The sequence below is a fragment of the Lepisosteus platostomus genome, chromosome 12, assembly GCF_059453375.1.
Source record: "Lepisosteus platostomus isolate fLepPlt1 chromosome 12, fLepPlt1.hap1, whole genome shotgun sequence".
NCBI lineage: Eukaryota > Metazoa > Chordata > Actinopteri > Semionotiformes > Lepisosteidae > Lepisosteus > Lepisosteus platostomus.
In genome coordinates this window covers 4,569,642-4,596,706 of record NC_142622.1, presented here as the reverse complement: position 1 = coordinate 4,596,706, position 27,065 = coordinate 4,569,642, and the positions used below count along the sequence as shown (strand labels likewise).

The 27,065-nt window shown below is 39.6% G+C and overlaps 1 protein-coding gene across 7 annotated transcripts in view; it reads left to right on the top strand.

The window, feature by feature from the left end:
- ppp1r9a (protein phosphatase 1, regulatory subunit 9A) overlaps positions 1-27,065 on the top strand; it is a 63,867-nt gene that overhangs the window by 22,697 nt on the left and 14,105 nt on the right. For 6 of the 7 annotated variants that reach the window (XM_088600517.1, XM_088600521.1, XM_088600520.1 and 3 more), the window contains exons 3-13: positions 3,966-4,098; positions 4,685-4,805; positions 8,111-8,215; positions 12,348-12,483; positions 15,681-15,758; positions 18,446-18,601; positions 19,126-19,179; positions 20,477-20,706; positions 21,406-21,502; positions 22,579-22,741; positions 26,133-26,290. In XM_088600517.1, coding sequence (XP_088456643.1) covers positions 3,966-4,098; positions 4,685-4,805; positions 8,111-8,215; positions 12,348-12,483; positions 15,681-15,758; positions 18,446-18,601; positions 19,126-19,179; positions 20,477-20,706; positions 21,406-21,502; positions 22,579-22,741; positions 26,133-26,290 — 1,431 coding nt within the window. The remainder of the gene's footprint in view (positions 1-3,965; positions 4,099-4,684; positions 4,806-8,110; positions 8,216-12,347; positions 12,484-15,680; positions 15,759-18,445; positions 18,602-19,125; positions 19,180-20,476; positions 20,707-21,405; positions 21,503-22,578; positions 22,742-26,132; positions 26,291-27,065) is intronic. The other variant, XM_088600519.1, reaches the window with a different exon arrangement.

Genomic DNA, 27,065 nt, shown 5'->3' with positions numbered 1-27,065 from the left:
TTGGACGGCAACATAATAACGAAGAATACCCTAAACAGTTTGTACAGAACGATTCAATAGAGATTGTCTTGTTGCTTAGAATCTCTTGTGTACACTTTTTTCATTGGTACTCATCTTCAGTGATTTTTTTTATTTTCTTCAGAGCTTTTTCTTCCAGTATATGTGTGCATGTGTTTTGTTGGGTTTTACCCTAGTTGAGTAAAACAAACTCAAATCGAGATCAGACATTCTCCTGAGATCCTGAAATCTGGGTTAGATATGAAAATATTCATAATGATGCTTTGAAATTCCTGCTACTGAGGTTGATGTACAGTAGAAAGCTAATAAAGTAACCGGCTTTGATCAGTGGCTTTGTGTTTTAGTATTTTTTTAGCTCTGTAAAGCAGCTACTTTGATAGTGCTGATAGTTCTCTGATGTTTATATTTAATAGTTCTGAATTTCATAGAAACATCTACAAAAACAAGTGCTTTACCCTCTTGTCCAAGGTGTCGACCTAATCTCTTCAGTGAAGATGATGGTGCAATTGTTCACACTGATTGAACTATAAAAGATCGGTAAAGTACTAGAATGACCCTCAAGGAGATTCTATGTTGTATGTGATTTCTGGATACTGCAAGCTAATGAATTGTCCCTAAATTTTCCACCAAATTAAGTGTTGTTTAGGCTTACACGGACAAGGTTCTGTGGTGTTTTGTAGCTGTATCAGGATTTTAGAGAATTGTGAAGGTGGTGGTAGTAATTGCAAAGATATTCAGTGTAAAAAATGTTGCGCATAAAAACTGGAAGAAAAAGCTGGTAAATGCTAAGTAACTTTCTTAGCAAGCTGTGAAGGAATTTAAAATGTCACAGCACAGAGCTAGAGAAAGCCCTGGGAAAAATGTGAATTGCATAAGCTAAAACAGACAGTAGCACAATATTGCTGTCTTAATCTATAGGTTTTCCTGTGGGATTTATTCTTTAAGTGCTGTAGAGATCTTTAAAGACCATCTAACTCAACCTTCAGAGAACGAACTGTAATATTTATTTTTTCTTTCTTTTTTTAAACCTCTAGAAAGACACTCAGCAGTTGCTAAGCAAAACAAAGCCCCCTCGTATGACACATTCAGACAGAAGTTCATTATGCCATTTGTTCAGCTAAAAAGGAAAAAAAAGACTTTTTTCATAAGGAAATTTAATTATTCAGTGCAGTGTTGATTTTGGTTACAGCCAACAGCCTTAGTGGCATAACTATTGTGTATTATGGAAAGAACTGTGTGTCTTTTCCTTAAAAAACTAGTACACAGTTATTAACAAGTATTACTCTTTATTGATATTCTTGGAATCTTCTTTTGTTTTATTAAATGTTGTTTGTTCTGTGGAGCATATATTCCATAACATTTGCTCAGGCTGTTCCTTTGTGGCATTTGTTTGTTGTGGTAATGTTCTGTAGTGTGTGAGACAGACAAACACTTTTGCAAATGTTTTCAAGAGATTCATGTGATTGGAGGTCATGCTTATTAGACTGCTGTTTGGGTGAAATTGAGGAGTTCTGCACAAAGTGGAAAGCTAAGCCTTGAGCCAATAAACTACATGGTTGTGGAACGTGTGCTGCACACTAAGCTGTTGCCGTGCACAGCAGATCATCTGTCATGCTACTATTGGATTAGCTGCTTACTGGCTGCCTTCCGCCTCATTAATGGGCTCTACTGTTGAGCTGTGCATCAACAGACCTGTAAACAAGGTTAAGGTGCACAATCGAGTACACAGTTCCTTGCTTGACACACCCCAGCCACACCTCGATTTGTTTCCTTCATTAGAAGTACAAGTCCAGGTCACAACATGCACTGTATTATTTAAAGGAAGGTTTAGGGTTTTTGAAACAGAAACCTAGTAAATAACGGGCTCTGCAGAATGGCTATGAGACACCTGTGCGGTAATCCAGTAACATATCAACAGACACTAGCACAAACTGTGTGAGGTGTTATGTACCATACGTCCTTTTAAATGACGTGCTGACAGAGTGAGCTGTTCTATGCCATTTGTGTGGGTCTCTGCGAGTCTGTGCCACTTTCTTCTTCTGTTTTTCAGTCCTGTACAGGTATATGTCACAGTTTTTGTGCTCTGAATTCCCCGACACGTCTTTTCTGAAAACAACCTGTATATTTTGGAATTTGGGAAAAGGCAGACGCAAAGTAAGGAATTGTATGCGGTGTATTATGCGACTTAAGCTGTGAATGGTAATAAAGTTATGTTATGTTGCTGATGGCAGCTTTTATCATTTGTGGTCCCTTCGTCTGTGGTGCCAGTGTAGCTCTGTCTCAGGGACATTCCAGTGTCTCGTCTGTGGGCTGAGCGACTGACAGATTAGAAGGCTGCGTCTGTGGGAAATGAGAACTCGACTTTGTCCATGACTTCCTGTAATCCTCTGGCTGTAAGGGGGGGCATTTGAGGTCTTTACTTGTCTTTTCTTGGCAAAGAGGAAGTCACATGAGTCTTTGCTTTTGAGCAACAACATATTGCTGTGTCAGTTTTTTAATGCTCTTGTCAAAGCATCTGCACGCCTTAAGATCACTGTTTGACTTTTATTTTTGTAGCAGGTAAATTTCACTTTCACTGGGATCTTGTAAGAGTCTCAGCTGGTAAAGGCAAACTCCTTTTATATAAATTAGGGTCTCGTGAAGTTTCTGCATCATCCCGTAATGTCAGAGAAATGCCATGTTAGTTATATGTTTTATTTGTTATCAGAAAGCAGCATATTTCTGGAAAAGGATTGTGAGAACCTGCATCCTATCCCAAAAGAATTAGGCCAGGTGGGACAACACTCTGCCTAAGATGCTAGTCTATTGCAGGGCACACAAAGGGGCAGCTTACAGAGATGACAATTAACATAGCCAGCACATGTTTAGCAGGTGGGGGAAACTGAAGTGCCTGGAGAAATCGAACAAAGACATAGACAGCACAACCAGAAATTACACAGGAGGAAAACCGGTCCAGAATCACATCTTAGTCTCCAGAGTTGTGACCAAGTTGTGCCGTGCCGCCCACATGAGAGTGATCAAGATGTAAAAGGTTCTCTGTGTCAAGTGCGCTGTTTGCAGTTGCTGGTGGATTATATTCACTTACTCATACCAGTAGCACAAACCAAGGACAGGATGTCATTGCAGCACATTTTTTTACTGATGACATTTCAGTCGTTCCAGGCGCCTGTCTGAAGAGCCATCAGTGACTACAGTAGATGACAGCTCTTCACACTAGAGTGAGCAGGAAATCATTTTTATTAATGACTGCTTGTTTTTGTAGAGATGAGCAGTGTGGTGACCCTGTTGCAGGCAATCCCATGCTGAGTCATTATTTGCTTCTAGTGGAAGGAACAGATATCGTTGTTGAATTTATTGTAATGAAAGGTCAGAAACTCTTAATATTTGTGTGCTTTTACTTAAAGACTTTTCCAGGAGTAATTCAACAGGTCCTTAAGTACTTACGTTTAAATTACATTTCACTGTAATTTTGTTTTGTTTTACTGTATGGGCTTCTAGTTAAATGCAAGTTCAAGGTTTGTTCCTTAAGGACAGGTCGTTTTACATGTGGTGTGAGCAAAAACAAGAGAGATAATCAAGAATAGGTTGCTTAAACACAGGGCTGGGCTGGGCTACAGCCACTGAAACTCTTATGAACACATAACACAGCAGTCAGCATGGACTGACAGATTGAGCCAAGATATGAATCTTCTTTATGATTACAGAAGGTCTTTTCAAATCAGTGACTACATTTACTGTGGATAATTCACACTTTCACATTTACATCATTTGCTGTGATTAATATTTTTATATTTTGTTAAAGCTCTTTCTTACTGCACATGGTAACAGACAAATAAGAACTGCTGTTTCACATCAGCATGAATTGTTCAAGACATAAAAGAAGGTTATGATCTATTACCCTGTACAAAATTTCAGTTTTTCATTCTGACAGTTTTTCATGCTTCCAGGTGTTCAAAACCTATTCCAATGAAGACTACGACAGGAGAAATGACGAAGTGGACCCAGTAGCTGCCTCAGCAGAATACGAGCTGGAAAAACGGGTGGAGAAGTTGGACCTCTTCCCTGTCGACCTTGAAAAAGGTATACAAAGCCCAGGAATACAGATTGCTCATGCCTGCCATCCACATTTTTTACAGGAAACAGGGTCTTTAAGACAAATTAAAGGCAAAACCACAGATAGATACGTTTATGCTATAGCAGTACATAGCAAAAGTTGTCAAATTACTGGAATGTTACTTTAGTTTACTGCAAGATTTAGTTTTTCTTTATGATTCAGTTTAATTATTTCACCCCTGCAAACCTCTCCTTACTCTCTTGTCTTTCTTTTATACATATAATTAAAAAAAAAGATGTGTGAAGTGATTCGTATATATACTGTATGTGTAGCATAATACACAAATGAAAATGCAGAAAATGCACAGTGGCCCACACTGATTTTTAATATTCAGCTTTCTGCACCTACTGTAGGACCAGAATAAATAATCCAGTTTCCTGCACTAGGTTCTCATTTAGCGGTTTGCCCTATCTTTCTTTTTTTATGTTGTTTTATTATTGGGGTCTTCACGGGGATGCAGAATTGCTTTGTGTGTGCTGTGTGGTTTTGTACTTTGGGGACACACAAAAACACTGCTCCTCCTGTGGACTAAACCCTGTTCGTTCTGCTAAGATGAGGATGGCCTCGGAATCAGTATCATCGGGATGGGAGTGGGAGCCGATGCCGGCCTGGAGAAGCTGGGTATCTTTGTGAAAACAGTCATCGAGGGCGGAGCTGCTCAGAAAGATGGCAGGTAAAGGGCTAGTGGGAGTCTGGGATCAGTTTCCTGTCCCGCAGACAGAGAAATGTTGGTTAAGAACAGGACAGGGAGAGAGGGTGAATGCAGAAGTACAAACATGGAGCAGAAGGGTAAGGACGGAAAAGGATTGCAGACCAATGAGAGTAGTGGTAAAAGAAATAACCGGTGTCCACGGGCAGGAGGATGTTGTGAGCAAGTAAAAAGGAACTCGAAGACAAAAAGGGAGGTTTAGAGTCACAGAATGAATGTTTGGCTCAGGCTAGGGGAGAAGGGACGATACAGAGATTCTCCACAGGATCTGGTGTGAGGAGAGAAGTGGAGAAACTGCAAGGAAAGTCTAAGGAAACCATGGTCATGTCTATTGTGTTTAATACCTAGACACAATTTCCTCTTGTTGTGTTTTTAAATCTTTGGTGGATTCAAGTACAGGAGGAAAGCCTCTAGACTGGGCTGTGTTTGAAAAAGAAGGGTCCGTCTCTACAGAAATGTTGCAGTGTTGAACATGGTTCTGGGGCTGTGAGATTAGTGTGGAGACGGTTATGTTATGTAGGGCAGAAGGAGAAGGTTACAGATTGAGAGTGTGGTGGTGGTATAATGTGAAAGCATCATAAGAGGAGCCCTTGTCACTAGAAGGAACATTTGGAATATCTTAAGGGCACTGCAGAGATGTGTGTGAAAAGATAACATAGTAAAAATGTGGCTCTGTGAATTAGTTCCTTTGTTGCTTCAGTAATACATTTCTCGCTTCTTTAGAGTAATTATCCACAGTCATATACTGAGAGGCTACAGGATGTTCACTGGATTCACTACGTTTGTGAGATTAACTGTTTTAAATACTGTTTGTGGTCAATTCCACAAGATGTCCACTAATTGTGAAACCGAGGTCTGAGTATTTGTACAGTAGGTAGTTGAGGATACTGTTGGAATTAATAACAGATAGCAGGAAAGGAATGGTACTATAATGAGAGGCAGTAGCTGTAGGCTATTTGCTCAGGACCTCTGTTTCTGCCCAAAATATAGGGCAATGATGTTTTACCCACTGTTTCTATGTAGGCCTGTGTGTACGAAATGGCAGATCCTTCCAAAATACTATAAAACCATACTGCTTACACTATTATGACAATACGGTTATGCCTCACTTTAACATTGTTTTCTTTGAGGGATTTAAAAATCAGATTTGTATTGTTGGATGTGTACAGTTCGTGTAGGTACAGGTCTGTCATGCCATGATGATGGTTCACAATTGTTCATTTTTGTGTATGGTACCATGTCAGATCATATTCTTTGCCAGTCCTGAAAAAACAATAAATAAATTGAACATAAAAATAAGAATTGTGACCTCATTACAGTACATAGCAACTCCTATTTAAAAACCTGAGAACCCTTGTTGCTAAGGGATTTCATTAGGAGTAGCTGCCTAAGGAGGTTTGTCTGAAAAAAGTGTCTCATTATTAGTTCTTTGTATTGTGTTCACAGAAATACATACACGGTTCAGCAGTTTGTTGACAGGCAGACAAATGCCCTAATTTCTTTTGTTGACCGAAAGCCTGTCTTCATCTTGAGCAAGCTACTTATTTTCCTTACAAGAAGGCTTTGAAAACGATTTCTCTGTCTCTTTGGCACTAGTCTGCCAACACTTGATGTTGACTGACTTAAACAACATTAATTGACTTGACTTCACTGGCTCTCAGCCACAAGAGATGGCAGTTAAATGGAAGAATGTTCGAAGAATGTCATTTAGTCGTAACGCCTACCAGTAATACATGTACTGTACATTCAATAGTTGTAAAAACATGGTTTAGCATGAGCAATTGAAATACAAATCTGACTTTAACTTGCTTGGCAGAAGGAGCAACATGAGTTCTATTAGATTTCATCTTCCACAAAGTGAGTGATGGTGGGGTTTGATGAGGGACGCAAAACAATGGACTGTGGGAATGATGTGTTGTTACTTTTGTTATGATGTGCTCAGCAGATGCCCTTATTGAGTACAAATTAGAAATCATTCAAATACAGGAGAAAACAAAAAGTCTAAATGCAAATGAAAAAAAGTAGAACAGTGAGGGAGACGCATGTAGAAGGGGCTTTGCAGAAAGAGAACAGGGTGTAAACAGTGTCCGTCCGGCGATAAACAACACGATTAACCGAGAAACCATCGTCATGGTCTCCGGTAGGATTTTTGCTCATTCTTTGATCACTGTGCAGATTGCAGTAGCGGCCAGTGGTTAAAGCTCATGGCAGGGTGCGAGAGATCAGAGGCGCGGCCTGAGCAGATGAGCCTTGAGGAGACGCCAGGGGGCGGGCAGGGACCGAGCTGGACAGTAGTGCAGTCCAGCACTGTGCGGCAGGGAATGAGCGGCCCTGGAGGTGGGGGACAGAGAGGGCAGGTCAGGGGGGGATACAGGAGGAGCAGAGGGACTGGAGACAGACGGAGGCAGGGTGGTTCAGATGGCAGCGAGCAAGAGCAAGTGTGTTGTCATGGATGCCAAGAGAGGGACCACAGTGATGACATGGTGTGAGAAACAAGACGGATAAAAGCAAAGTGTCCCTGCCCTCTATTTGCAGTGTGCTTATCTGGACACGATGGAGGGTTAACCTGTACTTGGAAACTTTCATTGCAAACTCTGTTATCAAATGTTATCTGATATATGATTGAAAATTTGAGTGCTAACATTACCAGAAATGAACGACTTCCATTAAGTCTAAAGCAGAGGTTCCCAGGCTCCCAGTCCTGAAGGTTTTATAGGTTTGTTTGGATCAGCAGCAAAGCTGCTGCACTTCTTCAGTTACAGTAAGCCAATAATTGGAGTGCAAGGAGTTGTGCTGAATAAGATGAAAACCAAGGACCAGGTTTGGGAACCTCTTGTCTATAGCTTAAGTATTGTGGTGAAATAAACCTTAATATACTGTACTGATTGCCCTGAAGTTGGTTCGATATGATTTACAAAGTAAAGGAAAAAGTGTTGCCAAATTTTTAACTCCTTTAGAAGATGTAGAATACAGAATATGTAAAATATAGCCATACAGTATATACTGTAAAAATATTGTAAATGCAGATATTAACCTAATATTTTGTTCAGCCAAAGCCTGTGTAACTTCTTTTATTGTGTTTGAATTTGTGCATCAAGAGAATTGTTTTTCTTTCTTATTTTTTATTATTAAAAAACACTAATCATATCTCATGAGTTCTATATTGATTTTAATGTTCTGAATAATATATAAATGTGGTTTCTTGACAGTATTTAGCGTTTGAATGAAACACTTTAATGACCATGTTTTCTAACCCACTTTCCTCCAAGGATCAAGGTTAATGACCAGATAGTGGAAGTGGATTCCATAAGCCTGGTGGGAGTTACTCAGAACTTCGCAGCCACTGTCCTGAGAAACACAGAAGGCGTTGTCAGGTGAGGAGACCGTGCTGCCTCCAGGGGTGTAAGATAGTGTGATTCCATATGGCAAGGCTACAGGAGGTAGGTAGTTTCATACCTGACCCACCTCTGCGCATTGTGCCAGAGTGGACAGGACGGACTGCCTGTACATTGCAGTGATTGCCCCTTGCAATGCTGGTGTGCATTTCTACAGCTGAATGGACTGGAGCAGCTCGGGTAAAGTACCTCATTCATGGTACAGCCAAGACTGCAGAGTGGAACTGAACTCACAACCCAGGAGTCATGAGCCCTGAAACATTCCTGCTATGCTACTCTTTTTGATACAGAGAAATTTAGCTGTATACATGAGAGTGATTATCTTGCATTATACTAATTTTCTTTACCAGAAAGTATCATATTATTAAAAAGAAGATTCTTAGATCTGAAGGAACTTGTGTAAAGAGTCTTCTTTCTGGTGACTACAACATCACTGTGTACATTTGTCCAGTCAAATGTATGATTAATTAACTTATTTAATACTTGAAATTAAATTATTAAATATTTAACATTTCCATATGTTAGCTACTAAAAGAATATCTTTAACACCTGTTTCTTTTTCTATGGTCTGTATGTTGCAGAAAGCCATATGTTTCTCACTACACTTTGTAAGCTAAGCGAGTCTTATTTGCGATAGAAAGAAAGAGCAAACATCTCTAAGATGTTGAGGGTCAGAACAGATCTTTATTAGAGACTGCTGCCTTGCAGCAGGAGATTAAAAAATACATGTTAAAAGGCACAGATTGCTTCAGATGAGTAAATAAGAGGTGTGTCTTCCGCCTTTTTCAGCTTGCAACAGTGTCTTTCTGAGAGATTTCTCATTAAGCAACTCATTCCTCCTGTAGTCATTCCATCTGGAAAAACTACCTGACCTAGAAACTTAGTGTCAGATGTACTGCATGTAATTTTCTCCTGTCTAAACAACTTCTGCGTAATGGCTTTGTGGAATTTTAGTATTTCTAGGTCGGAAGTAATGAAGGGAAACCCTCTTTTGATAAATTCATTGATGTGACAGTAATTTTCCGGGTCAGTTGTTGCGCTGGGTTACATTTTAAAGAAGCAGAAACAAAAATCTTTTGAGTTCTGTTGTTGTTTTATATGTAAATCAACATCAAGCCCTTGTTTGATGGAATTCTTAGATCTCTAAGCTACTAGCAACTAATCAAACAAGATCTGCCAAATGGCTTATGGTCTTATATTGGGATCTGTGCCTTCGTTACAACATATTACAAGTTGTGTATCATAAATCTGCTATAGCAGACTCAGCTGTTACAGAAAGGTCAAAAACATACTTGATGCCAAGTGACTGTGACTTTAAAATAAGCTTTTAAGGTGAAAATTCAGAATTCTGCTCTTAATTTATATTCTTATTCATATACTTGTACATTTTTAGAAGTGTTCTCAAAATGCGTTAAATGTTTTGCCAGGTCTCTGTACTCAACATCTGAAAGATTTATTTGAATAGACTAATTGGATGACAAAAACATATTAAAATGTTTAATGTGACATTTCAAAATAATGTTCCCAAAATATGACAGTGTGTGTTTTCTGGCATTTCTGTTTTGAATGGCAAATGAGGCAATTCAAGCCTGATTGCCACAACACTGACTCAGGTTTCATTGGGACTCCCGCAAGGCAAACAGATGCAGTAGGATTTGCCTTCTGCATCAAATGAGCTTGCTCCTTTTATTGATATATATAGTATGAAAAAAATAAATTTAAAAATAAATATTAGCATACAGCTATAAACTTTCACTTTGTCATAGTGTGGCTGATGACTGTGAATCAAGTTTATTTTATTTTTTAGAAATATCACTTTTAGTGTTCTGCTGCATCCATATTTTAAGAAATTGACTTTTCTTAATGAAGCTGAATTATACCTACTACCTTAGTACAAAAACTCTGGTGGTATTTGATTGTATTACCATTCACTTCAAAGGCAAATTATAATGTTTGAACACAGCAAGATTTTTTATTTAACGTGTGGTCTTAGCAAGGAACGTTGATGTTGTCAGTTTGGGGTTTCTTCTCTTTCCACTTTAACATGAGGCGTTATAGTTCTGTTTTAGTTTCTGTCTGTGATTATTTCTTAGCTGTAGCTTTGGGGAAAGTAGTTCAGGTGGGTAGCTGCGTCAGCATGCGTAGGCTGCAAAGGAATAAGTAATAGGTTTATTCCATGCTGAAAAAAAGAAGAAAGAGAACACAACGTTTCGGCCGTGGAGCCTTCTTCAGGTGTCAGCTTTGGGGAAATACTAGTCTCTGATTGATGTACTAATCTTGGTCAAACTGAGGGCCACATGCATTGCTCAAGTGCCATGAACATCACCCATCTAATCAAACGCTTAAATTTAGAAAGTCCAAACCAAGCAGCATGTAATTTGGAGTGTTTTTAAATCGAGCAAGCTGGCGAAAGCATTAATTACACTATTCAGTTTGTTCCCTTGCAAGAATTAAGTTGAAAGACCCATGTACAGTATGTGTAATTAGGTTTCTAAACTTTTTCTCTTCTCTAATGTTCCTTCCTGCAAAGAAGCCACTTTAAGTTAAAGCAATTTGGATGAACTTTAACAATGTATTGATCAACGTGTGTTTTTTATAGTACACAGGGGTCATTATTATTTCCAGCACAAAGTACCGCTTGAATAATGCATAATGCAGTGTTAGAAGTACCTTAAAATATAATAGTAGTTTCATGTTCATTCATGATGGTGACATAATAATACAAAGGAAACAATGTAGCAGCACACATTTAAATATTTAATACAGTATGTCAGAATAAAAAAAATAAGAAAATGAGGGAGCATGTGTATCAACCTATGGGTTTTTTTTGTAACAAAAATGACCTTTTTTATTTGCTGTAGGATATAGTAGGATCAGAAATTGATCCTGAAGAGGATAGTGGATCATTGAATCTGTTTTATCTACCTAAAATAAATTCAGAAAAATGTCCCGAATCTCCAATAAATGACCTTGAAAATAAATGTCAGAGTAGAAGTGCAGCATTCGGTCTTTTTGGGATATTTAGCGCAAAAGCCTCCTGGTGGTTGCATTGTATAATTGCACGTTAACTACATTGTGGCAAATACTGCATTTCATCTTGAAACACTAATAAACAATTTCTTATTTTCTTCTTCACAGTAATATACTGAAATCAAAAGAAACCTATCACTCTGTGTATGTTTTTAGAAACATAAAGAAAGAAGATTTTGGATCTTGATGATGAATGATTATTCTTAATGATACACTTAAGATATAATCAAGTCCCTTTACATGTTGCATAAGCAGAATAGCACCTAATTAGTGAGAGAGTTAATTGGACACAGATGGTGAGGAGACTTAGTCTGTTGCACATCAAGCCTGATGATAAGAAAGAATTCACAGTATGTAACCACTATGCCCAATTATCACAGAGAGCAACACCTACCTGTATATGTCATCAGTATGTTGGAGGCTGATGAGCAAACTGATGCTCAGTGTTTGTGGGGTTCACGGCCAGGAGTTTCTAACCTAGTGAGACATTACATGCAGGCACAGTCATGATCCCGGAGAACCCTTGTCATCATTGACGAGCAGGTCTGAGTGTGATGGTCTGACCCTGGGGGTTATAGCCACCAGTGTCTTGACCTGCTGTACATGTGAACTCGCAGTGTCAGGGAAAAACCCAGGACAGGACACCAGTCCACTGCAGGGCACAGCAGGACAGACGGATACAAACAGAGACACACATGGTCACACCGGGACAGGACACCAGTCCACTGCAGGGCACAGCAGGACAGACGGATACAAACACAGACGCACACGGTCACACCAGGACAGGACACCAGTCCACTGCAGGGCACAGCAGGGCAGATGGATACAAACAGAGACACACACGCTCACACCCTGGACAGGACACCAGTCCACTGCAGGGCACAGCAGGGCAGACGGATACAAACACAGACACACATGGTCACACCAGGGCCCTAGTGCTGTGAGGCCAAAACTCTAAATTCTGTGCCACCTTGTCACCCGCAATACATTTATACCGTACATACATTTCTATATCAAATGTGCTGTATCATCTGCATTATCGCTCAGAAGGGTGCTCATCTCCGTGCCTTGCTGCTCCCAGGTTCCTCATCGGGCGCGAGCAGCCCGGCCAGGTCAGCGAGGTCGCTCAGCTCATAAGCCAGACGCTGGAGCAGGAGCGGAGGCAGAGGGAGATGCTGGAGCAGCACTACGTGCAGTACGACGCGGATGACGACGAGGTGAGGCTCTTGCCCATGTGCGCCACAGTCTGCGGGGACTGACCAGGGGCGCGGGAAGGAGCGTTTTTGCTTTTTGGCCTTTTAACACAAGAATGGAAGATTTCCTTCTGAATTTGTAGATTATTTTGCATTCACTGTGGTCGGCTCCGTTGTTTAGTCCGAGGGATGAGGCCGTTATCGTTCGGGGGCAGCTTCCTCCTGCAGCTGTGAAGTGACTCATCCAGAGCCCCTGGGAGAGCTTGATGTTCGGCGCCTGCTGCCAGGCTGTTAGCCGACTCGTGAAAGTATGATGAGCGCCTCTTAAGCTCGCAGGAACATGAAAAAATATTTAGGAGCAGGAAAAGAGTTCTCTTTTAACGCAACTGGTCATGGTCCACTGCGCAGATTTGGCTTTTTTAAAAGGTCTTTGACAAGAAATCATAGAAACTGGTACCAGCTTCACCATCTTTGTTATGTGGACCATTTCCTTGTCCTCTTGTTCCGAAGAAGTTACAAGATGAGTGTGTTTGAATGCTTTCTGGACCTGACTGAGTTGCTCTATCAAAGTCAGTGCTCGATCAAAGTCAGTGAGTGCTATTCCCCAGACTAGCAGGTTGAGGTTCAGGCCTCAACCTTTGTTCAGACCAAGTCACGGAAGTGACTCCCCTGCACAAGTGTGACTGCTGTGTTCCAGTATCTTCCCACAAATCGACTGTTACTGGAGAACAATGTCTGTGAATCTGATGTGCTGGTCGTCTTTACTATTTCCATGTGGAAAAGATGCAAAGCTGTTTATCCTTTCTAAATAGGAAGGACTTTAAGAGGTAATTTTTTAACTGAAATGTTGTTCTTGCATCAACAAATCGGCGGTATCCTTAATTCCTTTTGCACAGAATCTCTATCCAGAACCCAAACAAATGAATCTCTGTGTGATAAGTGGCCTGTTTGTTTCATGTATACAGTAGCATCTGTTTATATGGTGATTTGCAGGCTATCAATAAGGATTGTGTTTTCTTGAAAAGAAAGTCCCATGTACTTCATAGCCAGAATTTGAAGGTTTACTCAACAAGAATGTTTCCCTTTGGTACTGATAATAATAATAATAATAATAATAATAATAATAATAATAATAATAATAATAATAATAATTGCTTACACTTATATAGCGCTTTTCTGGACACTCCACTCAAAGCGCTTTACAGGTAATGGGGACTCCCCTCCACCACCACCAATGTGCAGCATCCACCTGGATGATGCGACGGCAGCCATAGTGCGCCAGAACGCTCACCACACATCAGCTATCAGTGGGGAGGAGAGCAGAGTAATGTAGCCAATTCATAGAGGGGGATTATTAGGAGGCCATGATTAGTAAGGGCCAATTGGAAATTTGGCCAGGACACCGGGGTTACACCCCTACTCTTTTCGAGAAGCGCCCTGGGATTTTTAATGACCACAGAGAGTCAGGACCTCGGTTTTACGTCTCATCCGAAGGACGGCGCCTGTTTACAGTATAGTGTCCCCGTCACTATACTGGGGCATTAGGACCCACATGGACTGCAGGGTGAGCGCCCCCTGCTGGCCCCACTAACACCTACATTAGGTGATCTACATTAAATCTGTTGTTTAACTTCATCACAAATGAAACCTAGTATTCAGTAGCGTGTTTTTTTAGGTGCTGTAGAGAAGGAAGAGTAAAGTCAGCCATTTCTAACTAGTTTGATATCAAGAACCTTCAGCTCCAGTGCAAAACAGATTTCATAAGTTTATCTTGTATCTAATCAGCAAATTTTAAAAAAAGAGTAAAATATTGATACTGTAGGTTACACCTTTTAACTCCCACTATGAGTTATTACTTGATGTGTCGGTCAAAGGAAGATGAGAATAACCATTGTAATATTTGTATTAGTGCCTGTGCGAATATATGTAAGGCTCAAGTCATATTGAAAATTATTTTGGGGGATTTAAGCTATTGAGAGTTTGGAAGCTGAGGTTACTTTAAAAAAAAGTTTTTTCTTTCATCAGAAGGCTGAAGGCCTTGTATGGAGAACAACAAGTAAATACACATAAATATATCATACATATAATTTTATATTGCAAAAACATCACAAAAGGCTTTAGATTCCCTGAGAGGTTTCAAGCATTGCCTGATACTAATTTTCAAATGAACAAAATGAGTCTGCTGGCTTCCATTCATTTGAAACATTAGTTAAACCTTAGTTTTTCCCAGGAGGTCTCCCATCCAGGTACTGACCAGGCTCACACCTGCTTAGCTTCAGTGGGTTGCCAGTTGTGAGTTGCAGGGTGATATGGCTGCTGGCTGCTGATGGTAGTGCAAACTCGCATTGTGACAACAACATGCACAGATGAGTTGACAACCTTTTGCAGAAACAAGACAGAAACTTGGAATCATGAATGATAAATCTTTATGACCAGTAGCTCACTTCTTAATTCAAAGAGAGTGTCTATACTCTGAATGTGAGTTGTTGTGTAGGACAAGGTAAAACATTACCAGGTCTGAAAGTTTTGCAGCTGTTTCTTTTACATGTTTTTCTACTCATTACTTACAACCTTCCCATTCTGGTCTACATATTGATGTATTAGCTGAAATGTATTTAATCGGCCCATGGAGGCATCAGAATGACACAGTTCTCAAGATGAGACAGTTGTAGAGAGGATCCCGAGCTCAAAGTATATTTCTCTCTGAATCCCATATGCAGCATATACTGTACAGTAGGTGATTCAGTAGATAGTATTGAAGGACAGATCTGAACAAATGGAGCAATAATTTCTCTCCCAATGTGAACATCTTATGTGTCAGAGATGCGATTGTCAGGTTCCAATCACACATTGAGAATCTTGCTTCAAAGAGTTCTGCTATGCAAACAGTATTGTTAATTGTACTTGCGTACATGTCAGTAGAACTGCAAACTGAGTTTACCTGATGTTGTGATAACAAATAACATCAGTTCCTGTCAGTTAATCACCCCCAATAAGCACAGTAAAATCAATTTTACACACAATGCTAGAATTAGACAGTTTGCAAATGAATGGACAAACAGCCTTCAATAAAATGTTTAGCTCATTTTGCAGTTTGACTCAATTCGTATAAAACTATATGGCCTTATTTTGACCCGGTTATTATGTTAATGATATCAAAATATTCTTCTTACCCAAAATTATGGCTTTTCCCTTTTTGTTGTCACTGTTAAACATTTTAGAGAAGGTCTCTTGGTTTCCGTGGGTCCAAACGCAACTTGAACAGGAACAACAATAACAGTGGTTGTACCTTAATAAAGGTTTGTAATAAGTAATAAATAATAGAACAATAAATAATGGTGCTTGTGTGCATCTTGCTTGATGGTAGTTGTGAACCTGGTATTGTACTGTAGCTTCATTTAACATAATTTGGAATTAAAGGCACAGCTTAAAAGCAATTCCAAAGGCAAGTACAATGTAAGAAATGGTAAATTGCATACCATTTCTCATAAGTAATTGATATTTTCAAGCATTTACTGTGTGTAATTTAAAATGTTTAATAAAGTGATCCATAGTTGTGCATGTGGCTGCAATTTATTTCACAGAGTGTGAGCTAATACAGTGATTCAGATGCAGTGGCCATTATTAAACATGAACATGGTAGTAGCTGAGATTTGCAGAAGAAATTATTTTCTCCAAGATGAGAAGTAATGTGAAAGGTAAAATACAGAGACACCATAAGGTGAAAGCAGATGTATTATTCAATATGCCAGAGGTATTAGCACATAGAATAATTTTCCAGTGTAAACATTCAGTCCACAGAGTTTTATGAAACATTATGAGACAGTTTTATTTTACCGCACCTGCCATTTGGAAAAAGTGAATAAAAAGTTGGGAATATAAGTACTCTAAATGATCTTCTTGTAGTGTCGGAGAAAAAAAAATGAAGCATGAATTTAAATCTTTTTTTTACATCTGAGAATTTGTCATTTTTGTCACTCACAATGATGTGTTCTTCTTTGGGGTTTTTGTGAAATATTGACTCAGGTTTTGCTTTTAGATCGCATTAGAAAGGCGCGTGTCTCGCAGTGCCCTATGCGGGCGGTCCGGGCCTGTCTGTAACATGTCCTCTCCTGGGAGAACTCTCCTGCGGGACATGGTAATATGAAGCCTGATAAGCTTGTCAAGAGGACAATACACCCCTCATGCCTCACCTTCATCAGGCTCGGGCAGGCAGATATATCGCACCTGCAGGACCTTGTGGAGAGCGTGGAGTGTAACCCAACCACACTGAGCACGAGGAGAATAATAGCAGCAAGATACTATAGCCAAGCAATTAACACAAGATTGAAGTTCTACATAATCCCTCACAAGAAAGCATGACTTCTCTTTTTTCCCTTACATATCTTATAAAAAAACCTTTTATCCTGCAGGAATATTTCACTTTACTGGACACCTTCCAGGCTGCTGCCTTATCACCCCTGTTTTCTGAGTATGAGTACTTTTTTCTCTCTCATCTGATCCAGAGTGCAGAGTCTCTGATTACACATTAGTTCAGGAGTTCATGGAATGAATCTCTTTTATAACAATTCACCTTTGAATACCTCTACTGCTGAAAGGAGAGGACTTTTTGCGGTGTTTGCTGCTGGTGGGGAGTAGAAATGTAGCCACATGGCAGTCCTTAGTCCATCAGGATTGGGTGTTATGTGCTTAGTGAGCTGTGAGATGATGAAAATGAAGTACAGTAGCAGTGCCTCTTGCATGCAGTAGAAGTAGTGGACCTTAGAAACCTAAGCAGAGCCTGCTTATGGATTAATTTACCTTTCAAGCTTCAGTTAACAACTGTAATGATATAGTGTCAATATTTGGTAGGTTGGTACAGTTCTGTAGGATTTCTAACTGTGGTTGTGCCGCATAAGTGCAGAGGACTGGCAGTGGAAAAGGGAATGAGGGTAAAGAAAGATACTCATCGGTTTGTCTAGTGAAGCATACACTGCAGCAGTCATACTGGGTCATTATTTTATTTTTTTAACATGGATTTGCCTGCAGAGTTATATTTTACCACGATACATTGCTTGTAAATCGGCCCTGGATATCAAGGTGTGTGTCTTTGATGTCTTTATTCTGTGCTGTCTTCCTGTCTGAACCAGATCTCATGGGACACATGCACTGGCTTTTTGTAAATGACCTAGAATTTTGCTTAAAATCATGAAAAATGCAGGAGTGATAAAAGACGAAAAATGGACTGTACTGTATATGATATTTAAATGTCTTGTAGATGGTCACAAATAACAAGTTGGCGGTCATACACATATAGTACATATACATTTGTCTGTTAGATAAACAGTTGCTTTCACCAGTGCACTCCACATTTACAGAATTAATTGGTCGATTAAAATTTCCATCAAAAGCTGTTTTTTTTTCTTCACAATGAAAGAATGAGTGTAGTTTTTTGTTATTTTTCCCTTCGGGTGACAGGATACTACTGTACTGAGCTGTATCATTTGGAGATAGTGTTGAACATGTTGCAGTACTGTGCTTTTATTTACAGGGAAATAATTTCTACTGTGGAGTGCAGGCCTTTGTGCTTGTTAAGCAGTTAACAAGAAAGCATGAAATGATTGAATGCCTCACTGCATTGCAGAATCAGCTGCTTTTTGTAATAGTAGAGGGCTACTAATTTTATTGCATTTAGAGCTTTTACTGATGTACAGTAGACTGGTCTCTCTCCAAAGAGTTCTGGTGCATACACTGCAGACCAAGCTTGCTTGTGTGGAAGTTTTCTGTGGGTGTGAAAAGTGTGTTGGATTTAACCCTAAATAATTAATTGCTTTGTGCATTCCAGTTAATTGGTACATAAAATATGCAGCAGTTTAGTATTATAGTCAATCTAGATAGTACTAGCAGAATATGTTTAGACTCGTTATATTCTGCATTCCATTAAAAAGTCAAAAGAACATATGGAGGAACTGAAGCGTTTAATTCAGACACCCAATGCTGTGTCCAGACAGGGCAGTATGCTACTGATGATGAAGATGAGGATATGGTCCCTGACATAACAGGAGGAGACATGGCCATTGAAGTTTTTGATTTACCGGAAACAGCGGACATGTTTTCTCCCACCGAAATGGATGCCACTAAACTTTCCCACAAATTTCGTGAGGTAAATGAAGACTTTAAAAAAATCTTGTTGAAGTTCTTGTTTTTTTTTTTAAATGTTGATCTTGCTGGCACGGTGCTGTGGCTTGCCACTAAAATTAAGCTTTATGGTTTTAAATGATGTAGGAACAGAAAAGTATAATGTGAGCTGTTTGGTGACTCCGTGGTCACTTCTGAAGAACTATTAGTGTGAATTGGTGTGTGTAATAGTTTGAACTATTATACATGCAGAACCATACACTGTACTTTTAAATATTAAAAGTACTAGAATGTAAAAGAAACAAAATATTTAACAACAGTAATGATATATTGTATGTATTCAATAAATTCAGAAACCTACACAGTCCATATACTGTACTGTAGGTTTAAAACACAGTATGCACAATGAGTTATTCTGCATGACGGGGGCTTCAGACAACAGCAGATCCATCCATGCTTACCTGTGAATGAGGACTCTTCATCAGTGATTGAGCTTAGGAGCCTACTTGACCCACATTGAACTGATTCTGTTTTTTATTATGTATGCAGTTACAAATAAAACATGCTGTCACTGAAGCAGAAATACAGAAGCTGAAAAGCAAGGTAAGACTCTGCATTCAAAATAAATCTGGTAGACTGTTTTGATTTGTAAGTAAACTGAAGGCCATGTTTATTTGTATTCATAAAAGCTAAGCCATCCTCTGATCTTGGAAAAGAGTACAGATCTGTTGATCTCAGAATGATGCAATATGGAATTAAAAGAGAAAACATTGCCACATTGATCATTAAATTTAACTGGCTCTTTTTCTTCTAGGATAATATCCTAGAGCTTTTAACTTCATAAAATAGTCACTGTGCATTAATAAGACATAATATGTATTTTAAAATGGATGCTGTTGATATATAAATACAGCAGTATTGATTGAAGCAGTTTGTGATACTACCATATTGCATGTCCATGCAATAATCCTTTTGAGTGTTTTGTACAATGTAAGCAGTAAACTTAACGTTTGCTATACACAGAACCTTTTATAATGAATTTGTTTACCTGAGAATCCCGTCAGACATTGAACTGCCAGATTGATACAGATTGCTTGTTTCTGAAAACCTACTGGCACCAAGGGAATTACATAATTTCATAAGTGTATCTAGAAGATATTTGTTTCCTCTGCCTTGCAAATATACACAGTGTTGCTTTTTGTAATATGCCAATATTTAGAATGCAATGATTTAGCAGAAATGGCTAAGAAAAACTGAAATGACTATAAAATATATGCCTCATAATATTTTAAATACATCTTATGTTTATTAATTTGCTTACATTAAATTGTGATGAGTTAAGTACAGTATATCTGCATTGACAAAGACATCTTTTAGTCTTTAAGAGAAAATGGGGTTCTGAAAGGCATATGGATTCACAATATATAAAGCTATATTAAGTTCAATTCTTATTCCACTCTTTAACATACATTTACACTCCAAAGCATCGTCTCTCAGCAGTCAATGGAGGTGCTTTCCTGTTGAACATGTGCCCCCGAAGGCAGGTGATGATGCCATATGCCAGCTTGGCATCTAGCAGTCAAAGAAACAGTTTTGAAAAGGTCAAATAGAAATATTAGAAAACCAATCACACGAGGCATTATTGGATTTTACAGTCTGTCACCTGGGATTGAAATACATTATAATTGATTGCACTGAGGGTATGAACTTTTGAGCCTGAAACCTAGGGATTAATTTGGTAATGACACAGTGAAAAATATAAGAAGTTAAAATAAATTGAAAGCAAATAAAAAAATAAGCATTACTTTAAATGCCAAGTCAGTAATAACCTGGGTGCTCAGGGCATTGCGAGCTGATTTTTTTTTGACATCTTCCTTTGGGGCGGGTGGGTTATTTTCAGCTCCAGTCCACGGAGAACGAGAGGGTTCGCTGGGAACGGGAGAAGACCCAGCTGCAGAAGAGCATCGACGACAACAAGGAGAGGATGCTGAAGCTGGAAAGCTACTGGATCGAAGCCCAGACCCTGTGCCACACGGTGAACGAGCACCTGAAAGACACCCAGAGCCAGTACCAGGTGCTGGAAAAAAAGTACAACAAGGCAAAGAAACTCATCAAGGACTTCCAGCAAAAGTAAGGAGCTGTGAACACCAGAACACCTTTGAGTTGCTTTCGTATTGAAGGTTGTTGTTTGATTTCAGTTTGAAAAGAACTGGAATGATTTTGTTAGGTCCATCTGTGGATGAGATTCCATCTAAAAGGTTTATTGTGCATTGTGATCCTGAGCTTAAGGTGCCCTCAAGAGACATCTCTGTAGTGGCCCAGTGCTGCCCACATGGTGATGTTAAATCTGCTGGATGGCATTTATTCACAGGAAAAAAGAAAATGTGAAAGATGATTAGTGTTTTGGCTTCTGCTTTGGAGACCTTAGTTTAATTGTTTTTGAATAATGGGAATGCGTGCGTATGATTTGTTTTTTCTAGTGGTCCTTGGTGTGTGATTTTGACTTAAGGAAAAGTGCGAGGGTCGTCGAGAAAGTCCCACTTTTTGTTCCTGTTCAGAATGTATTTGATGACTAATGACTGCACATCTGAACTTAGGAATTTTATGACAGTAATGCTAAATCTTACAGCAGGATTGTAAGCTTCATTGTTTTCCTGTGGGAAATTTATATTATTTTAAAAGACGGGGAATTTCTTTCCAGGCAACCCTTGTATATAGATCTCTTACTTTAGGTTTTTTTTCAGACAATAAAATGTCTGAATCCTAAATGCAAACAACTTCATGAAAGCCCACTGTTTGTATAGCTGGCCTGTTGAATCTTCCTGACAGGGAGCTAGACTTTGTCAAGCGAGAGCAAGTCGAAAAGAGAAAGTTTGAAGATGCAGAGAAAGTACATCTTATAGAAATCCAAGGACTTCAAGCCCAGGTAATGAGACATTTTTAACATTTATAAACAATCAGACATCCACGTAAACAATTTGCAGAATACGAAAATATTTTACATTAAATCATACAAAGGCCCAGATAAGTTCTCCTGCTCTTAACACTTTAAAATTAGAATGAAAGAATTATCCTTCTAAATGTTTGACTGATGGATGTTGTAGTTGTTTAGTCTGTCTTCAGATGCTGAGCAAAACCTTGTGATAAGACTTTTCCTTAAGCAAACCCTTGCTGATCGGGCTGTATTGAACATTGTAACAGACTGAGAATGGACCTCACACATTTAAATCATCCTCAACAACATTAATGCATCACAGAATAATATTTAATATTTAAACAAAATAGTCAGAGTGAAATAAGTAATCCTGCACTGAAAGGTCATGTTCTCCAGGTACAGTAATACTCTGCAATAGTCTTAATACTCAGTATTAATGTTAAACTGTTTAAATGTCCTGTCCAAGTGTGGACAGAAGTAGAGAGTTCATATTACATTGTTATCTCGCATGGGTCAGACTGTAACGGTATTCCAGTATCAGTCTGCCTGACACAGTGAGTTCGCAAAGATAAATTTGAATTGTGAATTTACTTTTTTTAAGAAGGAAGGTCTGCAACCATCAGGTATAATTATGCATTTTTATACAGATTTATGTTCATTTCCACACCGTCCTGTAAATAACAAAATAATTAGTGGTATATTTATATTTATTTAACACATTTTAGATTAATGAGCAACTTTTGAGAATGGTTTTCATTAAACAGTTCAGGTGGGTGGCTGTGTCAGCATGCGTAGGCTGCAAAGGAACAAGTAAAGGTTTATTCCAGGCTGAAGAGAGAAGAAAGGAAAGACAATGTTTCAGATATGGAGCTTTCTTCTGGTGTCTTTGGGTGTGGAGTCTTTCTTCTCTTTTCAGCACGAAATAAACCTATTACTTGTTCCTTTTCATAAAACAGTATGGCTTTGTGGTTTTACTGGTGTTGACAGCTAAAATGGGCAGTTATTGTCGACAAGATTTTTCCATATTCCTTGATTTGTTTTGATGTGAACAAATGTTTTTTTGACAGATTTCAAACCTCGAAGCAGAACTACTAAATCTGATGAAGCAGAGCGGCACCCAGGTGAACAACAACAACAACAGTGCCGAGAGGATTTCCACCCTCGGGAGGGAGGAGCCAAGTGAAAGTACTGAAGACGCGCTGAGGCCGTGCGGAGCTGTTGCCGATGGTGGTTCGTTTGTAACTTTTTCTAGTTTATCAAGCGCTACAACATTCTGAAAAACTGGCAAAGGCAAAGGTATCAAACCAGGTCTGGCCCACCAAACCTTTGTTCAGCCCATGTGCCAGCTGTGGTCCGAGCCATCGGCCTGGATTAAGTTGTCTGAGCCTGCATAGCCCAAACATGAAGCAGATGCACTTCGTGAAATGACTGTAACAGTCCTAGATCCAAAATGCGTCCTGAGGTCCTCTTCCTTGATCCAATCAAAGTGCCCCCTTTTGATGATGTCACATATGCTTAGTCAAGGCACTGTGTGTCTGTGCACGATAAATGTGGGGGGAAAAATCTTGACACCATGACAGCATGAGAACGTTACACATACTTCCCTTAAAGGCCTCAAATATTGGAGCAACTTCATCAGCTGAACCACTGTTGGTCTCACTGAATCTGTATCTAGTCTGTTTTGTATGATCTCCAAAGGATATTTTGAACACAATAAGAAGGGCCATTTAATTATATGAAAGCAGAAAGGAAAACTAAAGAATATTGTGTGGTTCAGGAGAAGCAGAGAAATATATATTTCTTCATATAAGTGTATGGAATGCCATCATGCGGGATTTGTACAACAGGTACGTTTTGCCACAGAGCAATAGCAATAGTTGTAGAAGGTAATTTATTGTCGTTGATATCTAGATATCTGATATCTAGAAAATAGTGTTCTGCATTTGCTGTGTTTCTTTTGTCATGCAATGTCCCTTTAACCTTACCTTTTGCCAATTTTTTCCCCTCTTAAAAACACTAAAATCGCTAATAATGAAATATGGCAAGTTGTTTCTCAGTTATCATCACAGGTACAGTTACTTTTATGACTTTCTCAAGCTTACAGGTCATGCTGTTCACTAATCTTGGAGTCTGATAACTCACATTTCAGTCCTGCAGTTTACCAATTGCTATGCATTCATCCAGTTTTCGAAGGTAATACATTCTTCAAAACTGTACATAATGTAAAATTTAATATGATGAAAATTAAATTCCAATTACTGTACTTCACATGTAAAAGCTTACAACTCATTCCAGAAATCTAGAAAATTGTCCATTATTATTTATTATTTACTTTTAGAGCACTGAATTGTCAAAGTAAGAGCTATTGCATGTTTATGGTAAGTTACCCATTTAAACTTAGTACAGCAAATGTAATACAGTATTAAAAACAGTGACACAGCACGACCGAGTTCAAGGAAATAGGTGACTTAGTGCTGCACAGTAGCCACTTCTCACAAAGAAGCTGATTAAATGTGAACATGTTAATCTTTAATTACAGAAAGGAAAATAATTTCAGCCCCGTTACTGTTCACATTGTTTTTTGTAATATTCACTATGATGGATACAAAAAACATTTTGTGTTTAAATGTATTATAGCACATTTTCAACATTATACATTACTTACTGTCTTTCTGTATGTTAAGAATTTAGGATGTGCACCGAAGCTAGTAATGCTGACTCTCACATATAAACACTCAGGAAAAGTGAAAGGGGGAATCGTAGAGCTGTTTTTGCTTAATCATTAAAAAGAGTACAGCTGTGTTTTTCAAAGGAGGCCGCCATACAGGCAAGTTCATCCAGAACATTCTTACTCTTTTTTCCCAGACGTGTTGAACAGAACAAGGAAGAGAAGTATTATCAGCAGTGGCCAAGGGCTATGCTGTGTACGCAGGGGGTGACGACTGGGTTCCTTTCAGGTTTTCACACAACACATTTATCATGGGGAAAACAAAAATCTCCTTTTTCAGGAGATTCCCCAGAAGGAATCCAGAGAAAATAAAATAATAATCTTAAACTACCAATTAAAAGAACATACGTAAAGGACCTCCTAGCAAGATTTCAGATACATCCCAAAACACAGCCAATGTTTTCCAACTCTGTCATTGGCATAGCTCAAGAAGAATAAATCTGCTGATGCACTGATGTCTGAGAAACTATCAGGCAGATATCAAGGGTTCTGTTTCCTGCCTTCTTTCCACAAATGTGAAAGTATGTTGTTGCTTGTAATCTCACAAATATAAAAATGAGCGCCTTTAAGCATTCTAAGGCAATAATTTCTGACCATAGGTATTAGTAGGAAACAGTGAGTGGCTTATATTTCTTTTATGGCTGTAAATGTTGCTGCTGCATTGAAATATATCTGCAAATATTATTTATTAGTTGACATTATGCTTACATCATGTAATCACAGAAAACCATACAAATTAATAGGACAACTTAACCAGGATGCAGTTTAAGAAATTCTTTGACAAAAAACTGTAAGACAGTATTTTAATGTTTGCATACATTGGCATGTAAACAATTTCTTATACAGATGCAGCCATTCAAAGTGCGCGGTACAGACACGTACCGGAGGTAATTGGCTACGGCGTCGCGCATTGTCACGCACGATGACGCGCGGTACCGCGGTACGTGATTGGTTGACCGACAGGGGCACTCGTGGTCCGTTGGTCTGTCGTAGAAAGATTTACAGTAAACTGTGCCCGTTGTAGTATTGAATATTTATATGGAATTTTACCACTGAAGGGAAATCTTAGTAGCTGAGCATAAAAAGAATAGGAGCATACTGTAACGCGTGTGAAGGCCATAAACGATATTAATTTTGGAACATAAACATACAGTATATGGCTGGTCTTGGTACTTTAAAGAAAAAATACACACCAGTATTCCATTTCTCCCTAAACATTTTAAGCATCGAAGTCTTTAACTAACGAGATACCGGAGTCAACAAGCATACTTTTAGAATTTGATTAAAAGGGAATATAATATGGAATCGCGTATCTCAAGAAATTAATAACGATATAATTATATTCATGTACCGCAACACAAGAATAGCACACGCTGTACATTGTCTGTTGCAACGTAAATTGCAAAAATGCACTTGGAATCTGTCCAAGCCCTACTTTGTCAGGCATTTTCTTTTACTGCAACGGACATAAAAACTCCCTTGCTGTTAACAGGGCGTTTCATAATTTCTAACTACGAAAATTATTTAAACTGCGACACTTATCAGCCCAGGGGTGGGCCCCGGTATCCCTAATCTGGGTTGTCTCTGGTTTTGTGGGAGTGTAGTTTGGATCGTTCTTTGTCTGGCCTCTGGCTCCTCACCTTAGACCTTAAAACTCAAGCAATTTGCAGAGCGTAGCCCAACCAGGAGCACAAAGCTCCCGACAGCGTAGCATGACCTTCCGCTGGTTGTCTGGTCTACTCTTCTCGGCCTGTTGCCACCGCGGCCCTCACCAGGAGCGAGTGGTCAGACAACGATGACGATGACGACGACAAACGGAAACAGCCGCCCGTGCGAGAGAGTTGCCACGCTCGGAGGCTGACCCGCTGCTGTCTGTCGCCTGTCACGTGGCAGATTTTGCCGAGGCGGTGCCCGAGACCGAGCGCCTGGACAGCGAGGCGCTGAAGGCGCGGGCGCAGCTGTCCGTGAAGAGCAGGAGGGGGCGGCCCTCCAGGCCCCGGCCCCGGGGCAGCCTCAGCTCCACTGACGGGGAGGATGGCCTCGAGAGGAAGGTGAGCCCCGCGGTCACGCGCCGAGCCGAAAGGGGAAGGCGCGACCTGTTAACTCTGGCGCTGGACAGTATCGGCTCCACCCGCAACGCTGGGGAGCCGTGGTAGCTCAGACAGCAGGGGAGGTCCCGGGTTCAACCCCAGGTAGGGGCAAGTGATTTCGCTTGCTCTAATTCCTTCCAGGTCCACTCAGCCTGCTTTCCAAGTGAGTACCAGGGGGTTAATCCTTCCGGGGGTAACAGGCCGGCCGGAGCGTGATGCTGACCGCATCACCTCCACCTCCAGTGTCAGATTGTTGAGAAAAATGGTGGCCCCTGCCTCCCGTTCCCCCCATGGGCCTTTATGGCCTGAAAAGGGACCTACCTACCTGCAACACTGGAGCCTGCAGGCCAGCCACTAATCGTATTCAGACTGTGGTGGTTGGACACAGAAGACTCTCAGCACTGAATGCAAATATGATTCTTCAGTTTTGTGGTTCTTGAAAAAGGGTAAAAGAGTGATAATAATTGCTTCCCTGGTGACAGATTTGCTGGTTCAACTGGTTTATAGGTTTTCCTTCAAAGTACAGTATGCGTAGACATATTAGTATGAAAAAAACAGCAGTAATTTGTCATTTGCCGTTATTCAGTGAAGTGTGAATTTGACATTGCCAGTAGGTGATGAGATACTCTTCTTTGTGATTTTTTATTTATTTTTATTGGAAAGTATTGAATATTTTAACTTTGATTTTTGTGTGTGAGAGACGCTTTTTTTAAAAACTTAGTTTAATATTAAATAG